Genomic DNA, 27582 nt, shown 5'->3' on the forward strand with positions numbered 1-27582 from the left:
AGCAAGCTCTGCACTCTCCTAGAACTAATTCAACAGTCGCTTCTTCTCAACGAGAGACAGTACGTGACGGCCATTCACCAGCGCCTTCAAGACCCCAAGCCATGGAAATCAGCCGGGCTTCAAGCTGCTGTGCGTCTGGCATGGGCCCTCACTCTCCGGGGTGTATCTCAGTTATCGGAAGTTACAGGTATGTGCAAGCCTCTATCCTCTTCAGGTAATAGAATTTTAAAGTGGACAGGTCAAGGAAAAAAAAAGTTAACGTGCATAAAGCAAGCACCACAAGGAGGATGGTACATAAATATAAATGCACAATGAAGTGTGTGTGTGTGTGTGTGTGTGTGTGTGTGTGTGTTTTTTTTAAAACTGAACTCTAGGCAAACTGCTAAATACACAGCTGAAATGCATATATGGGAGCTTCAGTGTAAACAATATATGGTTTTTTTTCTCAATGAATAAAAGACTAGGAGGGGAGGGGCCCCGGTCAAACTGGCTTGAAAGCACTTTTTCTTGAAGACCAGAAGCTATTACCCCCGCCACGTCTAAAGTTCATTGCCAAGAAGAAGACTGGGCACCCTGCAGAGAAGATATGTACACGAAACAGCAGTCTGCATAGCGTGGGTAAATGACGTGACTGCTACTATCCCAGGACATGGTATCGACATTGGTTATGATAGGGTTATGCTGTCACCTTTTAGGTGAATGGCTACTGGCAAATAAGAGAAGAAAATCCCCTTCTAAGCATATCCCCTCTTGTATCCCCTGAAGGCAAGGCTTCAGTTTTTTTTTTTTTTTTGGTAGTGTCTTAAGTGATGGTCATGCCTGTGCAGTTTCTGCACAATAATAATTTCTCAAGAATTCCATCGGAGAGTAGAAGACTGGCTCTTCTGGATCCGTTGCGTACAGTTTACCATGCTCAAAGGAATGGTACCTGAACCCTCCACTAGACATGGGGACGGCCGGTAATGTTGCCGGTCAGCACTGGACTCTGTGCAATGATATATTGCCTTAAGAACCAGTGCTATACAGGTCCAGGGCAGTGATCCCCAGCTGGGAAGCAGAGTCCCTGAATCCCTTCACTGTTTGACCTGCCTTGATGGGTGAAGATTGGGATGGTGAGTGCCATGGTAGTAGTTGTCTGCTGCTGCCCATCCTATCTGTCTCTCCTGTGCCATGCGGCAGTTTTCTCATGGAGGTAGTCTGGATCAATTTAAAGCTATGGGTCGCAGAGCCATAGTAGTTACTATGTGGGTTATAGGCTACCTTCAGGTGATGGACACTGGCACACCCTAAGACAAAAAGTGCACTACCTATATAACCCCTCCCTCTACTGGAATTACCTCAGCTTTTTCGCCAGTGTCTAAGGTGTTGGTCACGAGTGAAGATGTGCTGTGCAGAGCTCCACTGGAGCAATCCTTGCTGGGGCTAGCTATGCAGCCGGATCCATTAAAAGTGTCTTTTAGGACTAATTGAATGGTACCCGGGCCTCGTGTCCGTAGAAATGAGGTTTTGCCTGTAAACGCTTCTCTTTTAGAGAGCTGGAGCCTGGGATCCAGTATTTTTGGTATTCAGGCCATAAAGTTTTACTGGCGGTGGTGCTATTACAGGTCCAGGATTGTGGGTTTCCCCGAGTATCCCCGGCTCCTGAAGGTTTGTTACCCATCGTGAACCCACCGTGAAATGTCTCCTTTAATTAGTAAATGTTGTCATGCCTAAGTGTCACCACTGGGGCCTGTATAGAGCACATACCTTCTCATGTTTCCTCAAGGGAACATGCCATGTCCGGAGCAGCAGGCTTCTTTTTCTCCCCAGCCAGCAGCAGACCTCCGGTAAATCTGGAGGGGGGGGGTTCTCTTCTCCAGACAACCCCCCACCTGTGCTGATTCTGATACTCGGCGGCTTCCAGGGTCTCTCCTCGCCATGTTCTTTTCCCCTCACATGTTGGTCTTGTAGGATCAGTGGCCCGCACTCACGCGGGAAAACTTTTTGTAAAAAAAGAGAGGAAGAGGGCTACAGAGAGGGGCGGAGCTTAGCGTCCTCCAGCATCCAGTGCGTGTATGCCTTTTTTAAAGCACCATCATTACTGTTGTAAGCTGGAGTAGGGACACGAGCGTGGAGAGGCTTGAAAGAGATTGGCGTCACAAGCATTCTTTTTGACACATTTAATATTGCATCAGGCTGAGCATTAATAGCAGCAGCAGTGGCTGACTATTGCTCAAGCAAATGGCTGTGATTTCTTCTGGTAGTACCTCTGCTTTGTGCATCAGGCTATGTTCAGAAGGGGAGGTTGTAACACTCCTAAAAAAAGCTAAAAGGGTCTCCCTCAAGCTCTGGAAATCCTACTCTACAAATGGCATCCTCCCCTGAGAGGCGATGGCTGGTCAGAGTGAGCATCAGGGCCATAACTTGTTTGCAGCTGTTTTCAACACTACAGCCCCTGTTTTTTTTACAAAAAAAAGTTTTTCAACTTTAATTGCATCCCAATGTGCTCAAGATGAGACGGGTTCTCTTCCATTTTCCGAGGATCCTCAGACTAAGACACTAGCTGCAGGAGAAGACCATTCCCTCAGGGGACTGTGTTGAGGCTGATGACTCCTCTTCTGAGGTGTCAAATGCGGGAGAGTCACCTTTCACATTCTGTAAGATCGATGGTACAATTTCTTGCTGAATGATCTGCTCCACATTTATGTATCCTTAACTGAATGTTTGGGTTCGCTAAAGCCTCTTCAAGCAGTGCGTGCTTTTTCCTGTGCTTTCTTTGTTGGAATTTTTTTTTGTATCTGGAGGTTCACCCAGATGAGCATTATTTTACTTTCTAAAAAGTTGCCACACTTTATCCTCTGTTCGTGAAAATTCACTAAGTGGGGTATACCAGCAATTAGCGCTACTCTATCCTTTTGTGAGTAAATTTGACTTGTTCGGCAGACAGTACTCAAACACATTTTTCCTCTGGCATGTTGAGTGTCTCAGCCTGCACTGACCGTAATTAGATAATCATTAAGAAACCAGCTTAAACAGGTGTTCAAGGTTATCCTGCTCAGCAGATCCAGGAGGCAGCTTTATGTTTGCATTAGTTTCTCTGACAGATCTATCCTTTAGGCTGTGCGCCCTTCGCTAAGCGTCATGCAAGAAGCTCCTGGCTAGTTTTCCGTTTTGCAGTGAAACGGCTATCTGGGGATATTTTGGATAAATATATCCAAAGAATTTCTAGTAAAAAGATCCCATTTTGCCATTTAAGTGAAGGAGTAAATGTATTTTTCAAAACTACTTCTGTGCCAGGGGCATCAGCCTCCAGGCTGTCACGATGGCTTCCGCCATCCAGTTCAAAGGGTAATCCTCAGGGTTAACCCCAGGGACAAAAGAGGTCTTGGGGGAGGAAGCCTACAAGATACTGTAGCCTCCTTTATAAGGAGGTGCCCTGCTTGCTCAATAGGGAGAATTCTTCTGCAGTTCTCAGGGATCTGGCAGGAGGAGTGTCAAGGCGAATGGGGGACTTCCTCAATAGCTCTAAAGTACAAACTGGAGTTCCTAGAGTTTCAGTCTCCTCATTTTCTCAAATCAAACATTCCAGGAAAAAAATAAATCTTTCTCTCTAGCATTGTACCAGCTTTTAGCAAAAAGTGTTCATGGTGGCTCCCATGTAAGAACATAGATTGGGGTTTGGCTAAATTCAAATGGACATTCTGGATCTCAAAGGTCTAATATTCAATTCCTGAATATAATCTCTTTTTTGGCATGAAGTCAATCCAATCTTATCTCCATCCTACAAGGAGAACTTCTGGCCTCATTCGACGTCAAAGATGCCTCTGTCAGGAACCATGAAACAGACAGAGACAGAAGTACAATCAAATCACACTTGTTTATTAATAAAAATAAAAAGGTAAATAGGAAAAAGTGTGGTCCTATATAGCCAGAGTCCAGTAGCCAGATCGGGTAGTCAGCCAGTCCAGACGTCAGGGATCCAAGGAGAGCAACTGCAAGCAGGATAGAAGCCAGGGAGGATGTCAGCAAGCCAGTCTTGAAACAAACAGCAAGAGATGGTTCCTAGTGATGTGACCAACGTGAAGGCAAAGGAGAAATGAGCTGGAAGGCTTTAAATTGGCAGATCAGATGAGCATCATCGGGAACAGCTGGTAATTGTGAAAAGAGAAGAGAGCTGGCAATTAGCCGACAGCTGAGCGGCCAGCCCAGAGGAGGAAGGGCTAAGCCAGCCCTGACAGCCTCTCCATATGCCTATTTTCTTTCATAGTGGAAAACCTTCATTTTCAGTGTGTAGCTCTGCTTTCCGATCTAGCTGCTACACCTCGAATACAAGGTTCTGGCTCCTTTTCTAGCCAGATTGAGGGCCCAAAGTTTAATGAATTATGGTTTACCTAGTCGATCTGTTCTGATTAGACCGGTCTAATCAGCCCACGTAGACCAAAGTATGGTCACCACATTAGACTACCTGGAATATCTAGCTCAGATTCATAACCTAGGAGGAATCTTTTTATTTTTTTTTATTTTTAAACATGAAGAAAATACTTGGGTCTGATCATAGGTACACCCAGAAAAGGGTATTCGTACCCCAGGCTAAGATCAGCGCCATAAAGGAACTGATTTAAATAGTCGAAGCAAGATGATATTCTCCTATTGAACTTTGCGTGAGGTTGTTGGGAAAGATGGTGGCTTCATTCGAAGCTGTTCCTTATGCTCAGTCTTTCTAGACTGCTGTAAAACAGTATCCTATCGGCTTGAAACAAAAAGTTTAAGCTCTGCATTCCCAATGTGTCTGACTCCACAGCCTACAGCCACATCACCCTGATAGCGCTCCATCTCGTTTGATCTTGAGGGCTAAGCAGAGTTGTGCCTGATTAGTACCTGGATGAAAGACCAGCTGGAATTACCAAGTGCTGTAGCCTGGCTGCACTGGAGCCTCAGTTTATGGTTAACAGCCAAAATCTGCTAAGGGGAAAATCCTTCCTTCAGTTACCTGGGAAATAGTAACAACATATGCCAACCTTTTTTTTGTTTAAGTTGGGGGACAGTCCTGGAAGAGGCAGCTGTTCAGAAATGGCCTAGATTAGAAATGGCTTTGTCCATTAACATTTTAGAAATTCAGGCAGAACACTTGGTCCTGAGGGCCTGAACGTTCAGTTTAAGGTATTGTCCTGCTAGGATTCAATCCGTTTATGCCACAGCAATGGCTATATTATCACCAAGGGGCCACAAGAAGTTTTTCAGCCCAGAGAAAGGTGAATCTTATCCTATCTTGGGCAGAAAACAATGTACTTTGCCTATCGGCAGCCTTCATTCTAGGAATAGAAAATTAGCAGGCGGACTACTTGAGTCACCAGCAGTTGATCCTGGGAGAATGGTTCCTTGACCCCAATATCTTCCTGTCAATATGTCAAGGATTGGGGACCCCAGACATAGATCTGTTTGCATCCAGGATCAACAAAAAAGATCTACAACTTTGTGTCAAGAACAAAGGATTCCCTAGTATGCGGAATGGATGCCTTGCTATTCTGCCTGCATCCACAACTTCTTCACAGAATCAAGCAGGAAAGTAAGTCGTTGATTCTTGTGACCCCCAGCGGGGTCCTGTAAATCTTGGTATGCAGAGATCATAGAGATGGCAGTAGGGAACCCATGGACCCTACCTTCACGGCCAGACCTTCTCTTGCAAGGTCCGTAGTTCCATCCTACTTTACAAACGCTAAATTTAACGGTTTGGCTATTGAGGCCCACACTCTTATGCTGGGGCTGTCAGGTTCGGTAGTTTTCTGCCTAGGTTAATGCAGAGTCGGCCTCCATGGTTATATATTATGGAGTCTGGGAAACATATATGTCTTCTCCTGGTGTGAAACCAAGAGCTGCACCCCAGGAAATAAGTCTAGATAGAGTCCTTGACTTTTCTGCACATGGAGTGAGAAATGAAGCTGGAAATGAGTGCTTTCCAAGGACAGGTCTCGGCCTTATCGGTATTATTTCAACGACCACTTGCTTCGCATTCTTTGGTCCATAAATTTATTCAGTAGGTAACGTGGCTTAATCTCCAGTTAAGTAACCCCTGAACCCTTGGGACTTGAATTTAGTTTTGTCCGCATTACAGAACAGACTTTTTTTTTTTTTTTTTTGGCCGTTACGACATTTTCCTTTGGTCTATTTTTGACACCGAAACTATTTATTTTTTCTGGTAACCATATCTGCTGCAAGAAGGGTATCCATATTGGCTGCTCTTTCTTGTAAAGAGCCATATTTTTATTGTTTATAAGGATAAGGTAGTATTGCGTCCTCATCCTAACTCTTCACCAAAGGTAGTATCATTTTTTTTATCTAAACCAGGATATTGTTCTATCGTGTGTTTGTTTTTTTTTGTTTTTTTTTCCGGAATCCTGTTCTTTGGAAGGAAAATCCAATTTTTTTTTAAGATGTGGTGAGAGCAGATAATGTCTATTTAAAGGCGATTGCTCAGGTTTGGAAAACAGATGTTTTTGTTCGTGTTGCCTGAAGGTCCTAAAAGAGAACAGGTAGCTACTACGAAATCTACTATTCTAAATAGATTCAACAAGTAATCGGTCAAGCTTATGGTTTAAAGAGGTGGATTGCACCCTCTCAAATCAAAACGTACTTCTCTGGGGCTATTAGTGCTTCGTGGGCAGTGCATCGCCAAGCCTCCATGGCCCAAATCTGCAAGGCCGCAACTTGGTCTTCAGTCTATACATTTACCAGATTCTAATTCACCAGATTCAAATAGATGTAAAAGATCATGAGGATTTTGCCTTTGGGCGCAGTATAAGTCCTCTAGTCTCTTATTGCCCTACTTTTGGTGTCTCCCTCCCTTCAGTTGACATTGCTATGGGACATCCCACATAGTAACTACTATGGCTGTGTCCCGTTATGTACGATAAGAAAATAGAATTTTTGAAACAGCTTACATTTTCTTTGAAGCACATCACGGGACACAGAGGTCCCTCCCTTCTTTGGTGTACACGTTTATTGCTTTGCTACAAAACTGAGGTACTTCCAGTAGTGGGAGGGGTTATATAAGGAGTGCACTTTTTGTCTTAGTGTGTGCCAATGTCCATCACCTGAAGGTGGCCTATAACCCACATGGTAACTACTATGGCTCTGTGTCCCGTGATGTACTTTTAAAGAAAACGATTTTTACAGGTAAGCAGTTTTAAAAATCCTATGGATTCCCCAAGTTCTCTGCTCCAAAGGTTACAGGATTTGGATCATGGGTGTCTGCCACAACATCCTCAATCATGTCTGATTCATTCTGTTTGTCAAAGTAAGTCCAATCCACTTATAAAACCTCTTTTAAAAATGTTTGTTCCTGCCAAAAGTTGTAGAAAGTGAATTCAATAAGAAAAGGGGTGTGCCTTCAGTAGATCTGGCAGTTTCCTATCTCAAGGGGAATCTTGTGGTTTCTGTATTTTTAGGACACTTCTGACAAATGTCTGGATGCCTTATTTAAAGCTTTCCTTGCTCCATCTATGGGCAGGCTGATTGTACCCAGGTTGATCCGTTGATTGAATTTGGTACAACCAGCATGTTGTATTTCTATGCTTATGATTATTGCTGGCGGTTTTAGCCGCTAGCAGTAATCATTAATTCTGCCAACCGAGAAAGCTCCTAACCTCCTTGCTGGCAGAATACAGTAGTGCTGCGGGAGGAACCCCCCCCCCCCCCTCAAAAAGCTGAATGTGATGATGGCCAAATTGAGCTTTTTTTTTTTTTTTTTTTTTTTTCTATCATCCATGGTGGAAGGAAAGAAAATCAAGTTATCTATGGCCTGCCTAATGCAAACTCTTTTCAACTAGCAGCATTAGATGCCGCCCCTACAGGTTTTGTCTGAAGTTTACTTTTTCAAAGAGATAGCAAATGTTGCAGTTCTATTGTTTAAATGGGAAATCCCTATCCCCATATACAGTGCCTTGACAAAGTATTCATACCCCTTGAAATTTTCCACATTTTTTTTCATGTTGCAACCAAAAACATAAATGTATTTTATGTGATAGACTAACACAAAGTGGCACATAATTGTGAAGTGAAAGGAAAATGATAAATGGTTTTCAATTATTTTTTTTTTTTTTTTTTTTTTTTTTTTTTATGTGTGAAAAGTGTGGCGTGTATTTGTATTCAGCCCCCCTGAGTCAATACTTTGTAGAACCACCTTTTGCTGCAATTATTTGACCAGAGCACCTTCTGCCACATGTTTGCTGTGTCCCTCACATGGCTTCTTGCAAACTGCAAACCGGACTTCTTATGGCTTTCTTTCAACAATAGCTTTCTTCTTGCCACTCTTCCATAAAGGGCAGATTTGTGGAGTGCACGACTAATAGTTGTCCTGTGGACAGATTCTCCCACCTGAGCTGTGGATCTCTGCAGCTACTCCAGAGTTACCATGGGCCTCTTGGCTGCTTCCCTGATTTAATGCTCTCTTTGCCTGGCCTGTCAGTTTTTAGGTGGACGGCCAAGTCTTGGTAGGTTTGCAGTTGTGCCATACTCTTTCCATTTTCGGATGATGGATTGAACAGTGCTCCGTAAGATGTTCAAAGCTTGGTAAATATATATATATATATATATTTTTTTTTATAACCTAATCCTGCTTTTCTCAACAACTTTATCCCTGACTTGTCTGTTTTTTTTTTGTTTTTTTTGTTTTGTTTTTTCTTGGCTTTCATGATGCTTTTGCTCACTAAGGTTCTCTAACAAACCTCCTGAAGGCTTCACAGAACAGCTGTATTTATACTGAGATTACTTTTCAAGGCAATTGGTTTCAAGGCACTGTATATGGGAATTGGGATTTCCCGTTTAAACAATAGAGCTGTAGATGGTTCGTACCAGGGAAAATCTTGCATTCAACCTCAAGGTGTTACTTTCTTTATGGCCCAAGCCTCAGATGCAGAGGGACAAAGCTCTTCATGCTTTGGATGTGGTTTGTGCTATCAGATGTTACCTGAAGTTTAACAAAACTAATAAAGGGTTTGGAGGACATTAATTATGAAGAAAGGTTGCGAGCACTGAATTTATTCTCTCTGGAGAAGAGACACGTGGGAATATGATTAAAATTTACAAATCTCATACTGGTGACCCCACAATAGGGATAAAACGTTTCCACGAAAGGGAGTTTAATAAGACACGTGGCCATTCATTAAAATGAGAAGATAAGGGGTTTAACCTTAAACTGCTCTGAGGATTCTTTACTGTAAGAGCGGTAAGGATGTGGAATTCCCTTCCACAGGCGGCGGTTTCAACGGGGGGCATCGATAGTTTCAAAAAACTATTAGATAAGCACCCCTGAACCACCACAACATACAGGGATATGCAATGTAATACTGACATCAATCACACCCATAGGTTGGACTTGCATTGACGTTAATGGGACACTATTTTGCATTGAAGTCAATAGGACACAACATGCCATTATTTTATTTATTTATTTTTTTCTATTGGCAAACCGCTGATAACCCTAGGTAAAGTTGATCCAGGGAATATCAAATTGCCTCTTGGGGAATCAGAAGTAATTTTTTTTTCCCCCCACTGGGACAAGTTGATTCGTACTTTACTGGGGTTTTTTTTTTTTTTTTTTTGCTTTCCTCTGGATAAACTGTGGGTATTGGGTTGTGCATTTGGAGGTGTGTGTGTTGTATCTTAATAAATATATATATATATATATATATATATATATATATATATATATATATATATATATATTTATAACCAGATTAACTATGTACCAGCAATAGTGGTGCCTTCTGTGCTATTTGTCATCAGTCTTCATTACTTCAACATTTGTAATAATGCAGCTATATACCTTTTTGCAGACCGGCGCTCACGTGACCCATCGACTCTCTCCTCTCTGGACCCGGCAGCTGCAGTGGGGGCAGGGCAGAGGATCCCCGCTGAGGTCAGGAGGGGAGGAGAACAGACGGCCCTGCCTGCTGCAATGCAAGAGTCAACGGGTCACATAAGCATAGATTATTTAAATAAAAATAAAAGCACAGTCACAGGGGGACATTACATGTATCAACCGAGGAGGGGACTGGCATGGACACAGAGCTGACAGGCAGGGGAGGAGGGGGAGAGCACAGAGGAGAGACGGGAGACACGTAAAAGGACTAAGCAGCCATGATACAACGTGGTCAGTTTACAAAGGGGAGGGCAGAAACTGACAAGATCAGCCAGGTATTTCAGGTGATATAGGGGGGCAAATTACACCAGCACTGTGTTGTATAACATCCTTTAAAGCAACAGCATCTTTTTGTTTTGATTAACAAACACTATGTTCTCTGAATTCAATAATGTTTCTTTTTTTTTCTGCTAGCTCTTGCAGACTTCACAGAGGCCGATGAAGTAATAGCTGAGATGGCCATAGGAGGCAATGCCTTCCTATTCCTCACAGATGCAGTGGTGTGTGCCGAAACCTTCTTCCATGAAGAATTCTTCATCCGCAGGATTCACTCTCTCATCACAGATTTCCTTATTCGGATGCCCATGAAAGTATGTCACTGATACTTCTCACCATTTATTTATGTGATGGGAGACTGTGCTTTTAGACAACACTTGTTTTAGTGCCCTTGTAGGCTTCTGGGGAATCACATTGGATGGTTTAGTTCTGAAATCGGGGAAAAAACATTCCCTTAACTACAAAAAAAAAGGTCTATAGTGGTGCAAAGAAGGTTTTATTTTTTTTATTACCTTTTTTGGAGGGTGATTTGTGGTACCTGCTCTGTTTAGAATGGCTAGTCTTTGTTGCGTTTTTTGTTTTAGTGTTCTCCTATACCTGACTTTTCTACATTCAGAATCCTTATAGAAATACTGAGGCTTATTTTTGAAAAGGTGTTGAAAATCCTCACTAAAATTGTGTAAAATATTAAAGTGGATGTAAACCTGATTTATGAAATTTGAGCTGGGCACATATATCTGCAGTGTTTTCTTATCTCTCTTCAAAGCAATATGTCCAGTAGCTGTGTCCTGCTCTGTTCTTCTGTTATCAGCCTGATAAGTTCTCTGTGACATATGATAAAAGCAGCCAAAGTTTTGTGTTGGGAAGCATGCTCTAAATAGATTAGCACAGAGCTGAACAATTCAAGGATCAATGCTGAAAGTCTCTATCTATGAGGAGAGGTGGTGTCTAGGGCTGCAACTAACGATTATTTTCATAATCGATTAGTTGGCCGATTATTGTTTCGTTTAATCAGTTAATAACCTAAAAAAAAGGTAATTTTGCCGCAATTTGCATTTTTACATTTTTTTTGCCCAGTTTGTTGTTGGGCAGATTAAAAAAACACAAATTGTTGCAAAAACGCATTATTACATGCTTTTCTGCAGCTTCTCCATTGAAGTATATTGAAACAAAATAGCACCGTTTTGCATAAAAAAAAAAAAAAGTCCTTGTCTTTTCCAAATACGCAGCAGCTGAAAAATTCATCGATGTGAACGTGTTCCATAGGAAACCATGTAAATGAACTGTAGTGTGTTTCTGCAAAAAGCACCAAAACACAGAGGTGTGACCCAAGCCTGAGATGTTTAGTAACATAAAGGGGTTTAAAAAAACTAAAATTAGTACAAAAAGAGCAAATAATCTCTACTGTAAGGGGTTCATTTTTTACTTTGGGACAGTGAAAGTAATATTTACAGTAGCGATTTGCTCTTTTTGTACTATAAAGGGCTAATTTTAGTTTTTTTGTTAACCCTTTTATGCTAGTGGCCGATTAATCGATTATGAAAATAGTAATTGATTCATTTCATAATCGATTAGTTGTCGATTCGTTTTTTTCAGCCCTAGTGGTGTCTACCTTTCCTCCAATCAGTTGTCTTGGCTGTATGCCCAGGCTTCACTGCAGTGCTAACCAGGAAGAGAAAATCTAACATTGCACGTTCTAAACAGTATATAAAGATGAAGACAGCAGATATACATGTAAAACTTATGTAGGGAGATTTGTTTCATCCCTGTGTATCATCTGCGGCTGTTCACTTCACTGGTTATATGTGAGGGTTTACATCCACTTTGTTATCCAGTTCATCCAATCATGGGAAAACCAAGTTCCTGTTTATTTTGAATAGTCAATCATGTGCAGAATAAAGCAGGACTTTAATACCCATGACATTTTGATAACAATTTTATGCCCTTGCAGGTTAAACAGCTAAGGAACAGGGCGGAAGAAGATGCTCGTTTAATTCAAATGAGCATACAAATGGGTAATGAGCCCCCCATGTCACTACGCCGAGATCTTGAACATGTTATGTTATTGGTAAGTTGAACCCACACCTAAACATTCTACCAAACACATTATTGAGCTTTACCTATAAAATTTATTCTATGATAAACTGATTTTTCTGGAATGGTTTGGTTTACATTTTTAAATGCATTTTAACAGCATGAGCTGATTCAGGTAAGCTATAGGAGGGAACAAAATGTCAAAAGATATTCTATTATTGAAAAATAGCTTATATGTGAAGAGTCTGCAAATTTAGAAATGTTTTTGCTTGCAGCAGCCAGTTTCCAGCTGGGACTTTGGCTGTGTGTAGTAATAATAAAAAATATATATATTATACACACACAGTGGATATAAAGCCTGCACACCCCTGTCAAAATGTCAGGTTTCTGTGATGTAAGAAAATTAGGCAAAGAGAAATCATTTTGGAACTTTTCCATCTTTAATGTGACCTATAAACTGTACAACTCAGTCAAACAATAAAATTAAATGTTTTAGGTTGAGGGGAGTAAAAAATAAAAAAATAAAATAATATGGTTGCATAAGTGTGCACACCCTTAAACTAATACTTTATTGAAGCACCTTTTGCTTTTATTACAGCACTCAGTCTTTTTGGGTATGAGTCTATCAGCATGGCTCATATTGACTTGGTAATATTTGCCCACTCTTCTTTGCATATCAGCATGGCTCATATTGACTTGGCAATATTTGCCCACTCTTCTTTGCAAAAACACTCCAAATCTATCAGATTGCAAGGGCAACTCCTGTGCACAGCCCTCTTTAGATCATCCGACAGATTTTCATTCAGATAGGTGTTAGCACTGTCATTTCATTCAGATTTAGGTCTGGGTTCTGGCTGGGCCATTCCAAAATTGTAATCTTCTTTCTTTTGTTGATTTGGATGTATGCTTTGGGTCATTGTCATGCTGAAAGATGAAGTTCCTCTTCATGTTCAGCTTTCTAGCAGAAGCCTGAAGGTTTTGTGCCAGTATTGATTATTGATTGGAATTGTTCATAATTCCCTCTACCTTGACTAAGGCCCCTGTTCCAGCTGAAGATAAACAGCCATAAAGCATGATGCTGCCACCACCATGCTTTACTTTGGGTATGGTGTTCTTTTTGGATATGTGCAGTGTTATATTTGAACCAAACATCTTTTGTAATTATGGCCAAAAAGTTCAAAATTGGTTTCATCAGACCATAACACATTTTTCCATATGCTTTTGGGAGACTTCAGATGTGTTTTTTGCAAATTTTAGCCGGGCTTGGATGATTTTCATTGTAAGAAAAGGCTTCCTTCTTGCCACTCTACCCCATAGCCCAGACATATGAAGAATACGGGAGATTATTGTCACATGTACCACATAGCCTGTACTTGCCAGATATTCCTGCAGCTTCTTTTGTTGTTGCTGTAGGCCTCTTGGCAACCTCCCTGACCAGTTTTATTCTCATCTTTTCATCAATTTTGGAGGGATGTCCAGTTCTTGGTAATGTCATTGTTGTGCCATATTTTCTCCACTTGATGACTGTCGAAATAGACTAATAACGTATCGAACCAGGCAGGACTTCAGTGATGCAGGCTTTCTTTATTTGACTCGTACGAGGAGAAAAGTTAGAACAAAAGGAACAGATTTTTGCCGATTGGTTCTGACCTCTATGACCCGGGTAATAGGGCAGCATACCTAGAGGTCAGCATTATAATCTCCTATCTGACTTGTCTGTCTAACAATTGTAGAACTTGCATTTTTATATACCCTTTTACAAGCCTTATCTTGGCCATCTCTCCTAGATATGGTTGGTTGCTAAAATCTATATCAATGTAACTATCCATAAATCTGACACCTGTTCTACAACCAGACAAACTTATTCATTCCTAGAATTCCTATATGTTCATTAAAGTGATTTATAACTGATTTTGTCCAATTAAACACCTGTGTAGAGACAAACTGACCCAGCTGTGTCAAGGGTAACAGATTTACGACTTTACGAGAATGAACTATCAGTAACCCCACCAAATGTTTTAGATCTCACTATATGTATGTATTTTAACAGTTTTAATGAGGGCACAAGCAGACCTTTGTTTGACCCTGTCAAACTTAATGTGCTGTACATAACTTTCCCATATTCCACATAATTATTTCTAAACCACCTGTATAAGATGTTCTCATCTTATCTCTGTGATTTATATGCTTTTCAAGTGTTTTTTCTTTTCTAATTAGCCATTACTTAAAAACTAAAAATTAACTATCCTAATGAACTTTCACCCATTAAACTATCTTAGAAAAAATATGAGAAAGAAGCAGAGAAGTCATCCAAAGTTCAACATTTAAAAATTAAGATTTTCTGTATCTATGGCAAACATGTTATTAATAAAAAATAACTATTGCTTTACTTATTGAATAATAATATTGATAAAACCACTACTATATGATAATATAAATAACATAAAGTATATATTGGTTAACCACTTGCTTACTGGGCACTTAAACCCCCCTCAGTCCCAGACCAATTTTCAGCTTTCAGCGCTGATGCACTTTGAGTGACAATTGCGCGGCCATACAACACTGTACCCAAATGAATTTTTTATCATTTTTTTCCCACAAATAGAGCTTTCTTTTGGTGGTATTTAGTTACAGCTCGGAGTTTTATTTTTTGCTAAACAAACAAAAAAAGATGCAAAAAAAAAAAAAAAAAATCATGTTTTAATAGTTTGTTATAAAATTTTGCAAACGGGTCATTTTTCTCCTTCATTGAAGTGCGCTGATTAGGCGGCACTGATGGGCTGCATTGGTGGGCACTGATGGGCTGCATTGGTGGGCACTGATGGGCTGCATTGGTGTGCACTGATGGGCTGCATTGGTGGGCACTGATGGGCTGCATTGGTGTGCACTGATAGGCTGCACTGGTGGGCACTGATAGGCATAGTTAAGGCGGCACTAATAGGCACAGATAAGGCGGCACCGATGGGCACAGATAAGGCGGCACTGATGGGCAAAGATGGGCACAGATAAGATGGCACGGATGGGTGGCACGGATAAGTGGCACGGATGGGTGGCACGGATGGGCACTGATAGGTACCACAGATAGATGGGACTGATGGGCACTGATAGGTGGCACTGATAGGTGGCTCTGATAGGTGGCACTGCTGGGCACTGATGGGCGGCACTGCTGGGCACTGATGGGCGGCACTGGGGTGCAGCACCTGAGGCAGATTTTGGGTGGCACTGTGGGTGGCACTGTGGGTGGCACTGTGGGCACTGCTGGGTGGCACTGTGGGCACTGCTGGGTGGCACTGTGGGCACTATGGGCACTGCTGGGTGGCACTGACAGGGGGGCACTTACTTTATTTCAGGATGGCACTGCGGGTGGCAGGTGGGCACTGGCAGGGGGCAGGTGTCCTTTTAAATTGCTGGCCGTGATCGGGACTGATGTCCCGAACACGGCCGCCAGCGATCGGCTTTTTTTTTTTCTCCTCGCGCTGTCAGCGCGAGGAGGAATACTAGCCGATTACCGGCTCCGTTTTATCACATGATCAGCTGTCATTGGCTGACAGCTGATCACGTGATAAGGGGTCGGGATCGACCCCTTACACGGATCGGTGATCAGGCGAGTCTCACGGACTCGCCGATCACAGAGCGCGCCGCGCGCGCCCCTCAGGGGGCGCGCAGGCCGCTCGTAACCGGGACTACGTCAATAGACGTAGTCCCGAAAATGTGGGTCCGCGCTATTGCCGTCATTTTGCAATAGCGCGGATCCCAAGTGGTTAAATAAATTAAATTCTACTACACTGTGTTCACTGTGTTCCATCGTGTATCTAATTCCTTGGAATTTCTTTTGTACTCGTCTCCTGACTGATACCTTTTATGAATGAGATCCCTCTGATGCTTTCGAAGCTCTCTGCGGACCACGGCTTTTGCTGTAGTATGCAACTAAGAAAATGTCAGGAAAAGAACCCCCCCCAAGAAAAAAAAGATTTCAGTTTATTTTTCAGTTGAGTTGTACAGTTTATAGGTCTCATTAAAGGTGGAAAATATTCTGAAATAATTTATCTTTGTCTCATTTTTTTTTTTTTTTTCATCAAAGAAACATGAAATGTTTAACAGGGGTATGTAGACTTTCTATGTCCATTGTGTTGTATGTGTGTGTGTGTGTGTGTGTGTGTGTGTGTGTGTGTGTGTGTGTATGTATATATATATATATATATATATATATATATATATATATATATATATATATATATATATATATATATATATATATATATATATATATATATATATACAGTCATGGCTGAAATTGTTGGCATCCCAGATTTTTTTCCAGAAAATCAAGTATTTCTCGCACAAAAGTATTGCAGTAACACATGTTTTGCTATACACGTTTATTCACTTTGTGTGTATTGGAACAAAACAAAAAAAGGAGGGGGAAAAAAGCAAATTGGACATAATGTCACACAAAACTCCAAAATTAGGCTGGTCAAAATTCTTGGCACCCTTTCATAATTGTGGATAAATAAGGTTGTTTCAAGCATGTGATGCTCTTTTAAATTCAGCTGGGGCAAGTAACGGGTGTGGGCAATATAAAAATCACACCTGAAAGCGGATAAAAAGGAGCGAAGTTCACTTAGTCTTTGCATTGTGTGTCTGTGTGTGCCACACTAAGCATGGACAACAAAACAAGAAGAGGACTGTCTGAGGACTTGAGAACCAAAATTGTGGAAAAATATCAACAATCTCTCAAGGTTACAAGTGCATCTCCAGAGATCTAGATTTGCCTTTGTCCACAGTGCGTAACATTATCAAGAAGTTTGCAACCCATGGCACTGTAGCTCATCTCTCTGGGCGCGGACGGAAGAGAAAAATTTGATGAAAGGTTACAACGCAGGATAGTCCTGATGGTGGATAAGCAGCCCCAAACAAGTTCCAAATAAATTCAAGCTGTCCTGCAGGCACAGGGCGCATCAGTGTCAGCGCAAACTATCCGTCAACACTTAAATGAAATGAAACGCTATGGCAGGAGACCCGGGAGGACCCCACTGCTGACACAGAGACCTAAAAAAACAAGACTACAGTTTGCCAAAATGTACTTGTGTAAGCCAAAATCCTTCTGGGAAAACATCTTGTGGTCAGATGAGACTATGATAGAGCTTTTTAGTAAAGCACATCATTCTACTGTTTACCGAAAATGGAATAAGGCCTACAAAGAAAAGAACACATTACCTACAGTGAAATATGGTGGAGGTTCAATCATGTTTTGGGGTTGTTTTGCTGCCTCTGCCACTGGGTGCCTTGAATGTGTGCAAGGCATCATTAAATCTGCGGATTACCAAAGGATTTTGGATTGCACTGTAGGGCCCAGTGTCAGAAAGTTGGGTTTGCGTCCGAGATTTTGGGTCTTCCAACAAGAAAATTACCCCAAACATACATAAAAAAAGCACCCAGAAATGGATGGCAACAAAGCGCTGGAGAGTTCTAAAGTGGCCAGCAATAAATCCAGATCTAAATCCCAATGAACACCTGTGGAGACATCTTAAAATTGCTCTTGGGAAAAGGCACCCTTCCAATAAGAGACCTGGAGCAGTTTGCAAAGGAAAAGTGGTCCAAAATTCCGGGTGAAAGGTCTAAGAAGCTTATTGATGGTTATAGGAAGCAACTCATTTCAGTTATTTTTTCCAAAGGGTGTGCAACCAAGTTAAGGGTGCCAAGAATTTTGACCAGCCTATTTTTGGAGTTTTGTGTGACATTATGTCCAATTTGCTTTTTTTTTTTCCTCCTTTTTTTTGTTTTGATCCAATACACACAAAGGGAATAAACCTGTGTATAGCAAAACATGAGTTACTGCAATACTTTTCTGTGAAAAATACTTGATTTTCTGTAAAAATTTCTGGGGTGCCAACAATTTCAGCCATGACTGTGTGTGATATAAATAAATAAATAAATAAATATATATATATTTATATATATATATATATATATATATATATATATTTATATAATATATTAATATAATATTGTTTTTCCCAGATTAGTGAGCTGTACACGAAAGACCCCTTCCATCTTGAACTGGCTCTAGAATATTGGTGTCCAGCCGAACCACTCCAAAGCACTTCTTTGATGGGTTCGTATCTTGGGGTTCCTCATCAAAGACCACCTCAACGTCAGGTACATTGTAATTTCTGAAATATTAGGTTGAGATTGACTTACTTGAAGTAGTTCTTCACTCTGTAAAAAAATTAAAGTCAGCAGCTACAAATACTGGTGAAGTCCCGATGGATTTTAGTACCTTTTTAAAACCAAGTAACTCCCATTACATTCCCCCCCATGCAAGGGAGGTTAAGTTTCATTTCGTTGATTTGTAAGCCAGAGATAATGGAGTAGCCTATGGGTGACCCCCTGCCCACATTAGGGGAGCTAGAAGAAGGGTTTCTAAGTGAAAATTCTGTTTGCTTTTTCTTTTTTTTTTTTTTTTTTTTCCGGAAGTAAAATTTTCTGTAAACAATTACTGGGGGAATCGGTGGACCACTGCTAAAAACCTTGTCTATTGGAGAAGGCATTGCATATCTCCTTGTGGGCTACTTGTTTCTGGTCTGTGACATCAAGAGTAGTGAGTCGTTGTGACAGCCAATTCATTAACGCAGACCTCATTTTTTCTAATGATCAGTTTTATATTAAGTTTTTTTTAAATATGTACCTTTTTGTTCAGGAGTCCAACATGTCATACAGATTTGTCCCTGGATTTAAATTGCACTTTCCATGCAGGTGCTGTTGTCGAAATTTGTAAGACAGATGAGCGATTTGTTACCACCCACTCTGTACATCCCATACTTGAAGATGCTACAAGGGCTGGCCAGCGGCCCGCGCTCTTCTCACTATTGCTTCAGCTTCCTCAAAGCCAATGGTAGCAGCCATGGTGAGTGCATACATAGGTTGGTTTTTATATGTATATGGTATTTATAATGATGTGGCTTAAGAGTGTGTGCCTGGTTTGCTGTGACTGTTATGCTTAAAGAATAAAAGGTAATGGTCCTTGTCCACAAAAGCAAGGGGGAAAAAACAAAACTTAGTTGATAAGGTCAAATTAAACTTTGTTTCAGCTAAATACTTTCCAGGTACAGCAAAAGATAGTCTTACTGCTTTGTTTTCCTTTATAAATCAGCCATAGCCACTTAATTGTCTTTAGAAAGCAGTCACAGCCCGAGTAGAAAAGCCTGTCCCTGGCCAGCTTGCTACAGAGAAGGACCCTTGATCTATGCGTAGAAGCAGTGGCCTCTCTGCAGAGATCTGATAGAATTTTTGTTCAGTTAGACCTAGAGCTCTCCAAAAAAAATTCATGCTCCTTTTAGAGGTCATAATTGCACCCTGTATTAAATGTTACTTTCTTTGTTTAAAAAAAAAAAAAAAGCTACAAGCAATGTTTTTTACAATATTTTTGATTCAACCTCAGCCGAGAACTTGCAGGCAGCAGGTGGCAGTCCTGTATCCTGGGACCACTTTTTTCATTCACTTGGACTTTACCATGAGCATTTACGGCGGGACCTGCCTAACCCAGACAGTCTTCACCTGCGCCACCCACCACTTAGAGGAATCACCCAGCGTGAAATGGATGGGCTTATCGCATGCTTGCAACTCGCCACCACCGTCATTGAATGGGTAAAACTTTTTTTTATTTTAAATAATCATCAGCTGAATTTGATCAGTTATTGCTAACCTTTTTATGTACATGTGTATTTAAAGTAGACTGAGTTTATATAGATTTACTTCTGTTACCCTATGTTTACCATAAAATCCCATGCTTTTGTGCATTTTTACAGTTTACATTGTAATTTGTGGGGCTTCAGACAATATCCTATAGAAATGCATTCGCTTGTGCCTATTGCAAAGTCTGTTTCAGGTTGTATTGGTATGTACATTTAGCTGTGCCAAGTTTTGACTGTTTTTAATTCTAATCAGAGTGAGAGTGCCCGCCTGGCTCTTTGTGAGCATGCCCAGTGGACACCAGTAGTCGTGATCCTGGGATTGCTGCAGTGCAGTATCCCTCCTGTTCTGAAAGCTGAGCTGCTGAATACACTGGCTGCATTTGGGAAGTCTCCAGAAATCGCCGCTCCTCTCTGGCAGTCCCTGGAATACACTCAGGTATGTCATCTAAAACTTCCCAGGAGCGGCCTGCCTTTGTCATTGTATGTTGTATCAATAAATTTATCGCAGAGACAGAAACTGCACTTGTGAAGAAAAATTTAATTAAATGTACAAATAAAGCTGCAAACGCAGATAGTCACCCTAGTAACCACAACATGCATTTACAGTTGTGTTCACAATAATAGCAGTGTGTTACAAAAAAGTGAGTAAAGCTCAAAATCCTTATAATAGCTTTTATTTCCATACACACAAATGCCAAGGGAATGCTGCACAGTCTTTTCCAAATCAAAACATGAAGAAAAATGTTTCAAATTTGTTCTTGCTTTACAGAAAGTGAAGAAAAGGGAATATTTAGCTATTCCAAAAAAATATCAGTGTCTGCATATTTCTTTACAAACTCAATCATTTACTGTATAAACTGATAAATGCTTGAATATTTAGCTTTCCTGTGAATGGGTGAACTAATATTTGGTTGTATAATCACTGTTTCTGAGAACTGCTTCACATCTGTGTTGCATGGAGTCAACCAACTTCTGGCAGGTATTCCAGCCCAGAATGATTGCACTACATTCCACAATTCCTCTGCATTTCTTTGTTTTACCACAGAAGCAGCATTTTTGATGTCACCCTACAAGTTTACTATTGAATTAGGGTCCAGGGATTGAGCTTACCACTCTATAACATTAATCTTATTGGTCTGGAACCAATATGCTGCTCACTCACTGGTATGTTTGGGGTCGTTGTCTTGTTGAAACGCCCATTTCAAGTGCATTTCGACATATATCAATTAGAGGTCGACCGATATGGGTTTTTCTCTGGCCGATGCCGATATTTAGAAATCGTAGCGGCCGATGGCCGATATATGATGCCGATTTTTTTATTTTATTTTTTTTTTCCTTCCCCCCCCCCCCCCCCCTTTCATCTCATAAAATCTAAGTTGGACACCTTTCACACTGGGGCGTTTTTCAGGCGATTTTGGGCTAAAAATAGCGCCTGGAAATTGCCTTTAAAACGGCTCCCCTGCAGTCTGTGTGAAAGCCCGAGTGCTTTCACAATGAGGAGATGCGCTGGCAGGACGTTAAAAGAAAAAAAATATCCTGCAAGCAGCATCTTTGGAGCGGTGTAAACCGCTCCTCCACCACTCCTGACCTTTGAAATGAATGGTCACCACTGCTGAAGCACATGCAGTGCGATTTTGCAGCAGTGCTTCACTGCCCCGCTAGCAGCCGAATAGCGGGGCAAAAATGCCGGTAAATCGCTGCTAAAACTTGCAGCGTTTTACCGTCAACACCTGCCCGATCCAGTGTGAAAGCAGCCTTAAAGTGGTTGTAAACCCTTACAAACCACTTTGACCTACAGGTAGGCCTAGATTAAGGCTTGCCTGTAGGTCCAAGCAATATCTCCTAAACCTATATGGTTTAGGAGATATTTGCCCGAAAACAGGCACCGCTGTCTACGGTGCATGCGCCGTAGACAGCGGCGCGCAGGCGCACTGAACGCGGCAGTTCCAAAAATGGAGCTGCCGCATTTGTCGACTCCTGTGCGCATGCGCGGGAGTGACGTCATCGCGGCTTCGCCGAATGACAGCGGCGGAGCTGTGAGACGCCACCAGCAAGATGGATGCGACGGACTACAGGGGACAGCGCGACTTCGCTGGCTCCTGTGTCAGGTAAGTGACACATAATGGGCTACTATGTGAGGCATAGTAGTCCATTATGCTTTACCTTTGCAGGGAAAAAAAGAGGAAGTAAACTCATCAGGGTTTACTTCCTCTTTAATAAGTGATGCAGAAAATTTCTTACACATTTATTAAACAAAACAAACCTCCAATCAGTTCACTTGTATGTATAATTTAGATTAAAAAAAAAAACGATTTATTAAATACACAAAAACGGGTACTCAAAACATTTGGACGAGAAAAAAAAGGGCTAACTTGCGTTTGAAAGACCTCTGCGCAAATACCGCGTCACATAAAATATTGCAACAACCGCTATTTTATTCCCTAGGGTCTCTGCTAAAAATATATATATAATTTTTGGGGCTTCTGAGTGATTTTGTAGCAGAAAATACTGGATTTTTACTTGTAAGCAACAAGTGTCAGAAAACATTTAGTCTTTAAATGGTTAAACTGAGAACTTCTACACAGGGAGTTCAGCCCATTGAAGAAGAAACATTGTATCACTTTGATCTTTTCTTAGCAGCCTGCCCAGAGAGGAGGAAAGTCCTTCACTGATGCCTTCAGGCAACTTACATTGACTTCTATTACAGAAGTCTTTTGCAAGTTGCACTGAACATGTAATCAGCTTTTTTTATCAGCACAATCGGCCGATGACGATTAATTAAAAAATGCCAAATATCGGCCGATATATCGGTCGACCTCTAATAGCAACATGACCTCTTCAAGTATTTTCATGTATTCAAAATGATCCATGATTCTTGGTATGCTATAAATCGGCCCAACACCATAGTATGAGAAACCTCCCCATATCATGATGCTTGCGCCACCATGCTTCACTGTCTTCACAGTGTATTGTGGCTTCAGTGTTTGGGAGTCTTCTGACAAACTGTCTGCGGCCCCTAGACACCAAAAGAGCAATCATGCTTTCATCGGTGCAAAAAATGTTGCATCATTTCTCTTTAGTCCAGTCAATGTGTTCTTTGGTAAATTGTAACCTCTTTAGCACATGTACTTTTTTTCAATAATGGGACCTTGCCAATGGCTTGGCTTCACTTAGGTGTCTTCTAATTGTTACAGTAGTCGCAGGTAACTTTAGACCTTCTTTGATCACCTTGGAGCTGATCATTGGCTGAGTCTTTGCCAATTTGGCTATTCTTCAAATAGTCGTTTTCCATTTATTTCCATGTCTTTCTGTTTTTGGTTGCCATTTTAAATAATTTGAGACCATTTTATCTGAGTAGCCTATCAGTTTCTGCACTTCTTTTATACGTTTTCCTCTCTCCAATCAACTTTTTAATCAAACTACGCTCTTCTGAACAATGTCTATAACGACCCATTTTACTCAGATTTTCAGAGAGAAATGCACTATACCTAGCACGTACAACATTTGCTGCCTTCGTCCTTAAGTAAGGGACACCTGTTTTTTCACAGACTGAATGACCTCACTAGATGAACTCCACACTGCTATTATTTTGAGCACACTTCTTTCAATTAATGATTCAATTACACAGAATCAGCAGCATGCATGTCATGACTCTTGGGTCTGTTGGTTTTCTATTACTCTGTTGCGCTAAATTGGATAACTATCAACAAATAATACAAAGTCCAGCATAAACCAGAATAGTAGTCTTCCCTGCAATGAGCTCTGCAGAGTGTAACTTGAGCTCCCCGCCCCCTTTTTTATGACCGTTTAAATTTTGCACTTTAAATGGATGTACAGAAGAGAAGACTGCAGGTAAATAGGTACAGCTTATGTAGGAGAATTTGTTTTAATCTGAGTATCACCTGAGTCTAGTCACTTCACTGGGTGTATATGAGGGTTTACAACTACGTTAAAGCAAAAACTGGTATTTTCTTACACAAAATACCTTAGTTGGTAATGTTGTGTTCTGTTGATTCATGTGAAGTGTGATGGTATTCATGTTTTTTTTTTTTTTTTTTTTAATGATGTCTAACATCCATTTAACTATTTCTTTCCTGATTTGTTCAGATTTTGCAAACCGTCAGACCCCTTGGACAGAGACAGGGTGCTGGAATAGAGGTAATTATGGCTGTGTTTCACTTGTGTCTTTGTACCCATAATTTTATTTCATAATAGGCTTGTGAACTTTCAGTTGAAGGTTAAAGTTCAATCAGTCAGTGTTTATAGTCCAGCACTCATATTGCTCTCAAACTAAAGTACTAAGTGATAAAAGATCTAAACCTTCAAAGAAAAAGTATTACAAATGACAGTGGAATTTTTCTTTCAATCATTTTTTTATTGAAGCAGGAACATAGAAAAGAAAAACACAGATCATTGTGTTCTACATAGAGAAGGTATTGGGTACACCAAAACAAAGGGGAAACCTATACCATGATATACAGACATGAAGTTGTATCTTCCAAATGTATTGGAATTTGATTATAATCTGCTGTAATGTACAGGCATACCCCACTTTTAAGTACACTATGGGGCTTATTTACTAAAGCTGGAAAGTGCAAAATCAGGCTCACTTCTGCATAGAAACCAATGAGCTTCCAGGTTTTATTACCAAAGCTTAATTGAACAAGCTGGGGTTAGAAGCTCATTGGTTTCTATGCAGAAGTGAGCCTGATTTTGCACTTTCCAGCTTTAGTAAATAAACCCCATTGTGTACTTAAAACTGGGTTATGCCTGTAATTGCTTGTACAAATAAAACTGCGCTTCATAAAAAGTTCACTTTAAGGGCCAGTTCACACCACTTGCAGTCCAGTGCGTTTTTTTATTTTTATTTTTTTTGTTTTTTCCTGCATCAAAAACACATGGAAAGTGGGTTATATGGTCTTTAGTGGCATAGTTCCCACCAGTGCTTGCAGTTCCAGGAAAAAAAAAAAGTAGAACATGCTGCATTTTTCCTACACTGGAATTTAATGGAATGCTGTAAAAAGCATCAAATGCACTAAAACACACACATGTCCTTATTTAAGTTTAGCCACTTGTCGACCGGCTCATACCAATATACGTCAGCAGAATGGCACCGCTGGACGAAATGCCGCACCCATAAGAAAAGGAAAGCTCTATCTGTGGGGGGGGAAAAAAGGACATCAATTTTATTTGGGTACAATGTTGCATGACCGCGCAATTGTCAGTTGAAGTGACACAGTGCCATATCACAAAAAATGTCCCGATCAGGAAGGGAGTAAAACCTTTGGGAATGAAGTGGTTAAGAAAATAGAGGGGGAAAATTGCATTGGACTGTATCAAGAACGCACCAAAAAACGCATGCAGAAAAGCATCTGGAACGCATCCAGACTGTGTTTCTATGGTGTGAACTGGCCCTAAAACGATTCATCATCTTCCGAAACAGTGTCTTTAGAAATAAGTGCCCAGGGTAAGATGTGCTTAAACGGTTTTCAATTACTCCTCCGTGCTCTCCAACTATTATGTCAATTCATCACCGTGGGCTATTACTGCCAATACAGATTGATTTTTGAAGGGCATTTGATATGTGTTAAGGACGTGGTATTAGTGCCATCTGTCATCAGTGTCCCGTATCCGTGCCATCTGTGCCATGTCAGTGTCACGTGTCATTGTCCTGGTGCTCCAGGGCCTTCAAAAGTGTAATAGGTAGTCAACAAGTTAGATGTGTAATTTATGCTCCTAGAACACGTGACGGCGCTCCCTGCATGTTGGGTCTCTCTAAGTGGCCAGGCTGTGAAAAAGTCCCACACGTGGTATCGTAATACTCAGGAGGAGTAGCAGAATTTATTTTGGGGTGTCATTTGTGGTATACACGTGCCATGTGAGAGAAATAACCTATTACAATGACAATTTTGTGGGGAAAAAAATAAAAAACAAAAAAATCTTAATTTTGCAAAGAATTGTGGGGAAAAATGACAACACCAAAAACCTCACTATGCCTCTTACTAAATACCTTGGAATGTCTACTTTCCAAAAAGGGGTAATTTGGGGGGTATTTGTACTTTCCTGGCTTGTTCAGGTCGCAAGAAATGAGAGACCACCAGTACATCAGATGTGATAAATTTTGTATGATTCGCACCACAGCTTGTAGACTCTCTAACTTTTTAACAAATAATATCCACTAATTTGGGTTATTTTTTACCAAAGATATGTAGCAGTATAAATTATGGCCAAAATTTATGAAGAAAAATTAATAATTAGCATAATTTTATCACAGAAACAAAGAAAAATTTGTGTTTTTTTCCAAATTTTAGGTCTTTTTTCATTTATAGCGCAAAAAATAACCCAGAGGTGATCAAATACCACCAAAAGAAAGCTCTATTTGTGGGGGAAAAAAAGGACAAAAAATTCATTTGGGTACAGTGCTGCATGACCTGAGTAATTGTCATTCAAAGTGTGAGAGCACCAAAAGCTTAAAATTGGTCTAGGCAGGAGGAGTGTTTAAGTGCCCAGTAGTGGTTAAAGTGAATGTATGCCTTGTATGCATTGTTATTTTAAGAAGGAAAAAAAATGTTCTTGGCTGCAATGGTTTTGCACAGAGCAGCCTTGAACCTCCTCTTCTTGGATCCCATGCCAGTTCCCCCCCTCCCCATTGCCGAATGCCCCATAGCAAACCGCATATAACACATAGCTAATGGCTTCCGCTGCTATATCTGAGCCAATCAGGAGCGACAGACTCTGGAGAGCCTCGGCTCTCTTGCTCATTGGATCAAGGTCCGGTTTAGGTAAGTATTTTGGAGGGGCTGTGTGGGAGCTGCATGCAGAGTTTTTTTACCTTTATGCATAGAATGCAGCAAGGTTAAAAAAAAAAAAAAAAAACCCTCTGCCTTTACAAACACCTCAACTGGCCACTAGGCTCAGTGCAAATTTGGTAGCTCTAAGATTCTTTTTGTTGTTTTGTTTTGTTTTGTTTTGTTTTGTTTAAGTATATTGGGATTTTGAATCTGGGCGATGAAGTGGACAGAAGTGGTAGGTGAAAGTGTTCATCGTGAACTTCATGAAAGTGTTGCAATTTTTGTTTTTCATTTTGATTTCTTTCACAAGGTGGAGTTGAATGAAATTGAGTCTCGTGCTGAGGAGTACCCACTTACCCGAGCCTTCTGCCACCTCATTGGCACCTTGGTGGAGAGTTCTTTTCCATCGAACCTCGGAGCTGGATTGCGACCTCCTGGATTTGAGCCATACCTCGATTTTCTCAGAGACTCCGTGTTCCTTCGCTTCAACACTAGAGCTTACAGAAGGGCTGCAGAAAAGGTACACTGAATGGATTGTACGGGCCATCCTGAGTGTTCCTTCAGAGCATGCCGCTCAGGGAAGGTCCTGTTTTTCCCTTTAAATCTAGGAGTTTGTGTGTTTCCAGGTTGTATAATAAAACCATTGTGTATATGTGAATATGTTTTGCATTAAATGTATAACTTTCTGTACTGCAGTCTTTAAAGTGACTCTAATCGGCAACACAAAACTTCAGCGCTAAAATTTACAGTCATATCTAAAGCATCGTCCTGTCATAATCAAATCAAAAATGCAATTTCATTGAGCTGCAGCTGAAAAAACTTCTGGAGAGAGGTTAACATAAATACAGTACTAAAATCAGCGCTCAATGGAACTCAACACAAATGAATT

General features: G+C 40.8%; 1 protein-coding gene across 2 annotated transcripts in view; it reads left to right on the forward strand.

Annotated features, from left to right (window-relative positions):
* NUP205 (nucleoporin 205) overlaps positions 1-27582 on the forward strand; it is a 133404-nt gene that overhangs the window by 21340 nt on the left and 84482 nt on the right. For both annotated transcript variants that reach the window (XM_077469197.1, XM_077469196.1), the window contains exons 7-15: positions 23-187; positions 10313-10488; positions 12126-12242; positions 18230-18367; positions 18965-19115; positions 19650-19855; positions 20156-20338; positions 24010-24060; positions 27004-27213. In XM_077469197.1, coding sequence (XP_077325323.1) covers positions 23-187; positions 10313-10488; positions 12126-12242; positions 18230-18367; positions 18965-19115; positions 19650-19855; positions 20156-20338; positions 24010-24060; positions 27004-27213 — 1397 coding nt within the window. The remainder of the gene's footprint in view (positions 1-22; positions 188-10312; positions 10489-12125; positions 12243-18229; positions 18368-18964; positions 19116-19649; positions 19856-20155; positions 20339-24009; positions 24061-27003; positions 27214-27582) is intronic.

This window comes from Lithobates pipiens, unplaced genomic scaffold, assembly GCF_037356315.1.
Source record: "Lithobates pipiens isolate NorthernLeopardFrog02 unplaced genomic scaffold, aLitPip1_a1.2 Scaffold_8, whole genome shotgun sequence".
Lineage (NCBI taxonomy): Eukaryota > Metazoa > Chordata > Amphibia > Anura > Ranidae > Lithobates > Lithobates pipiens.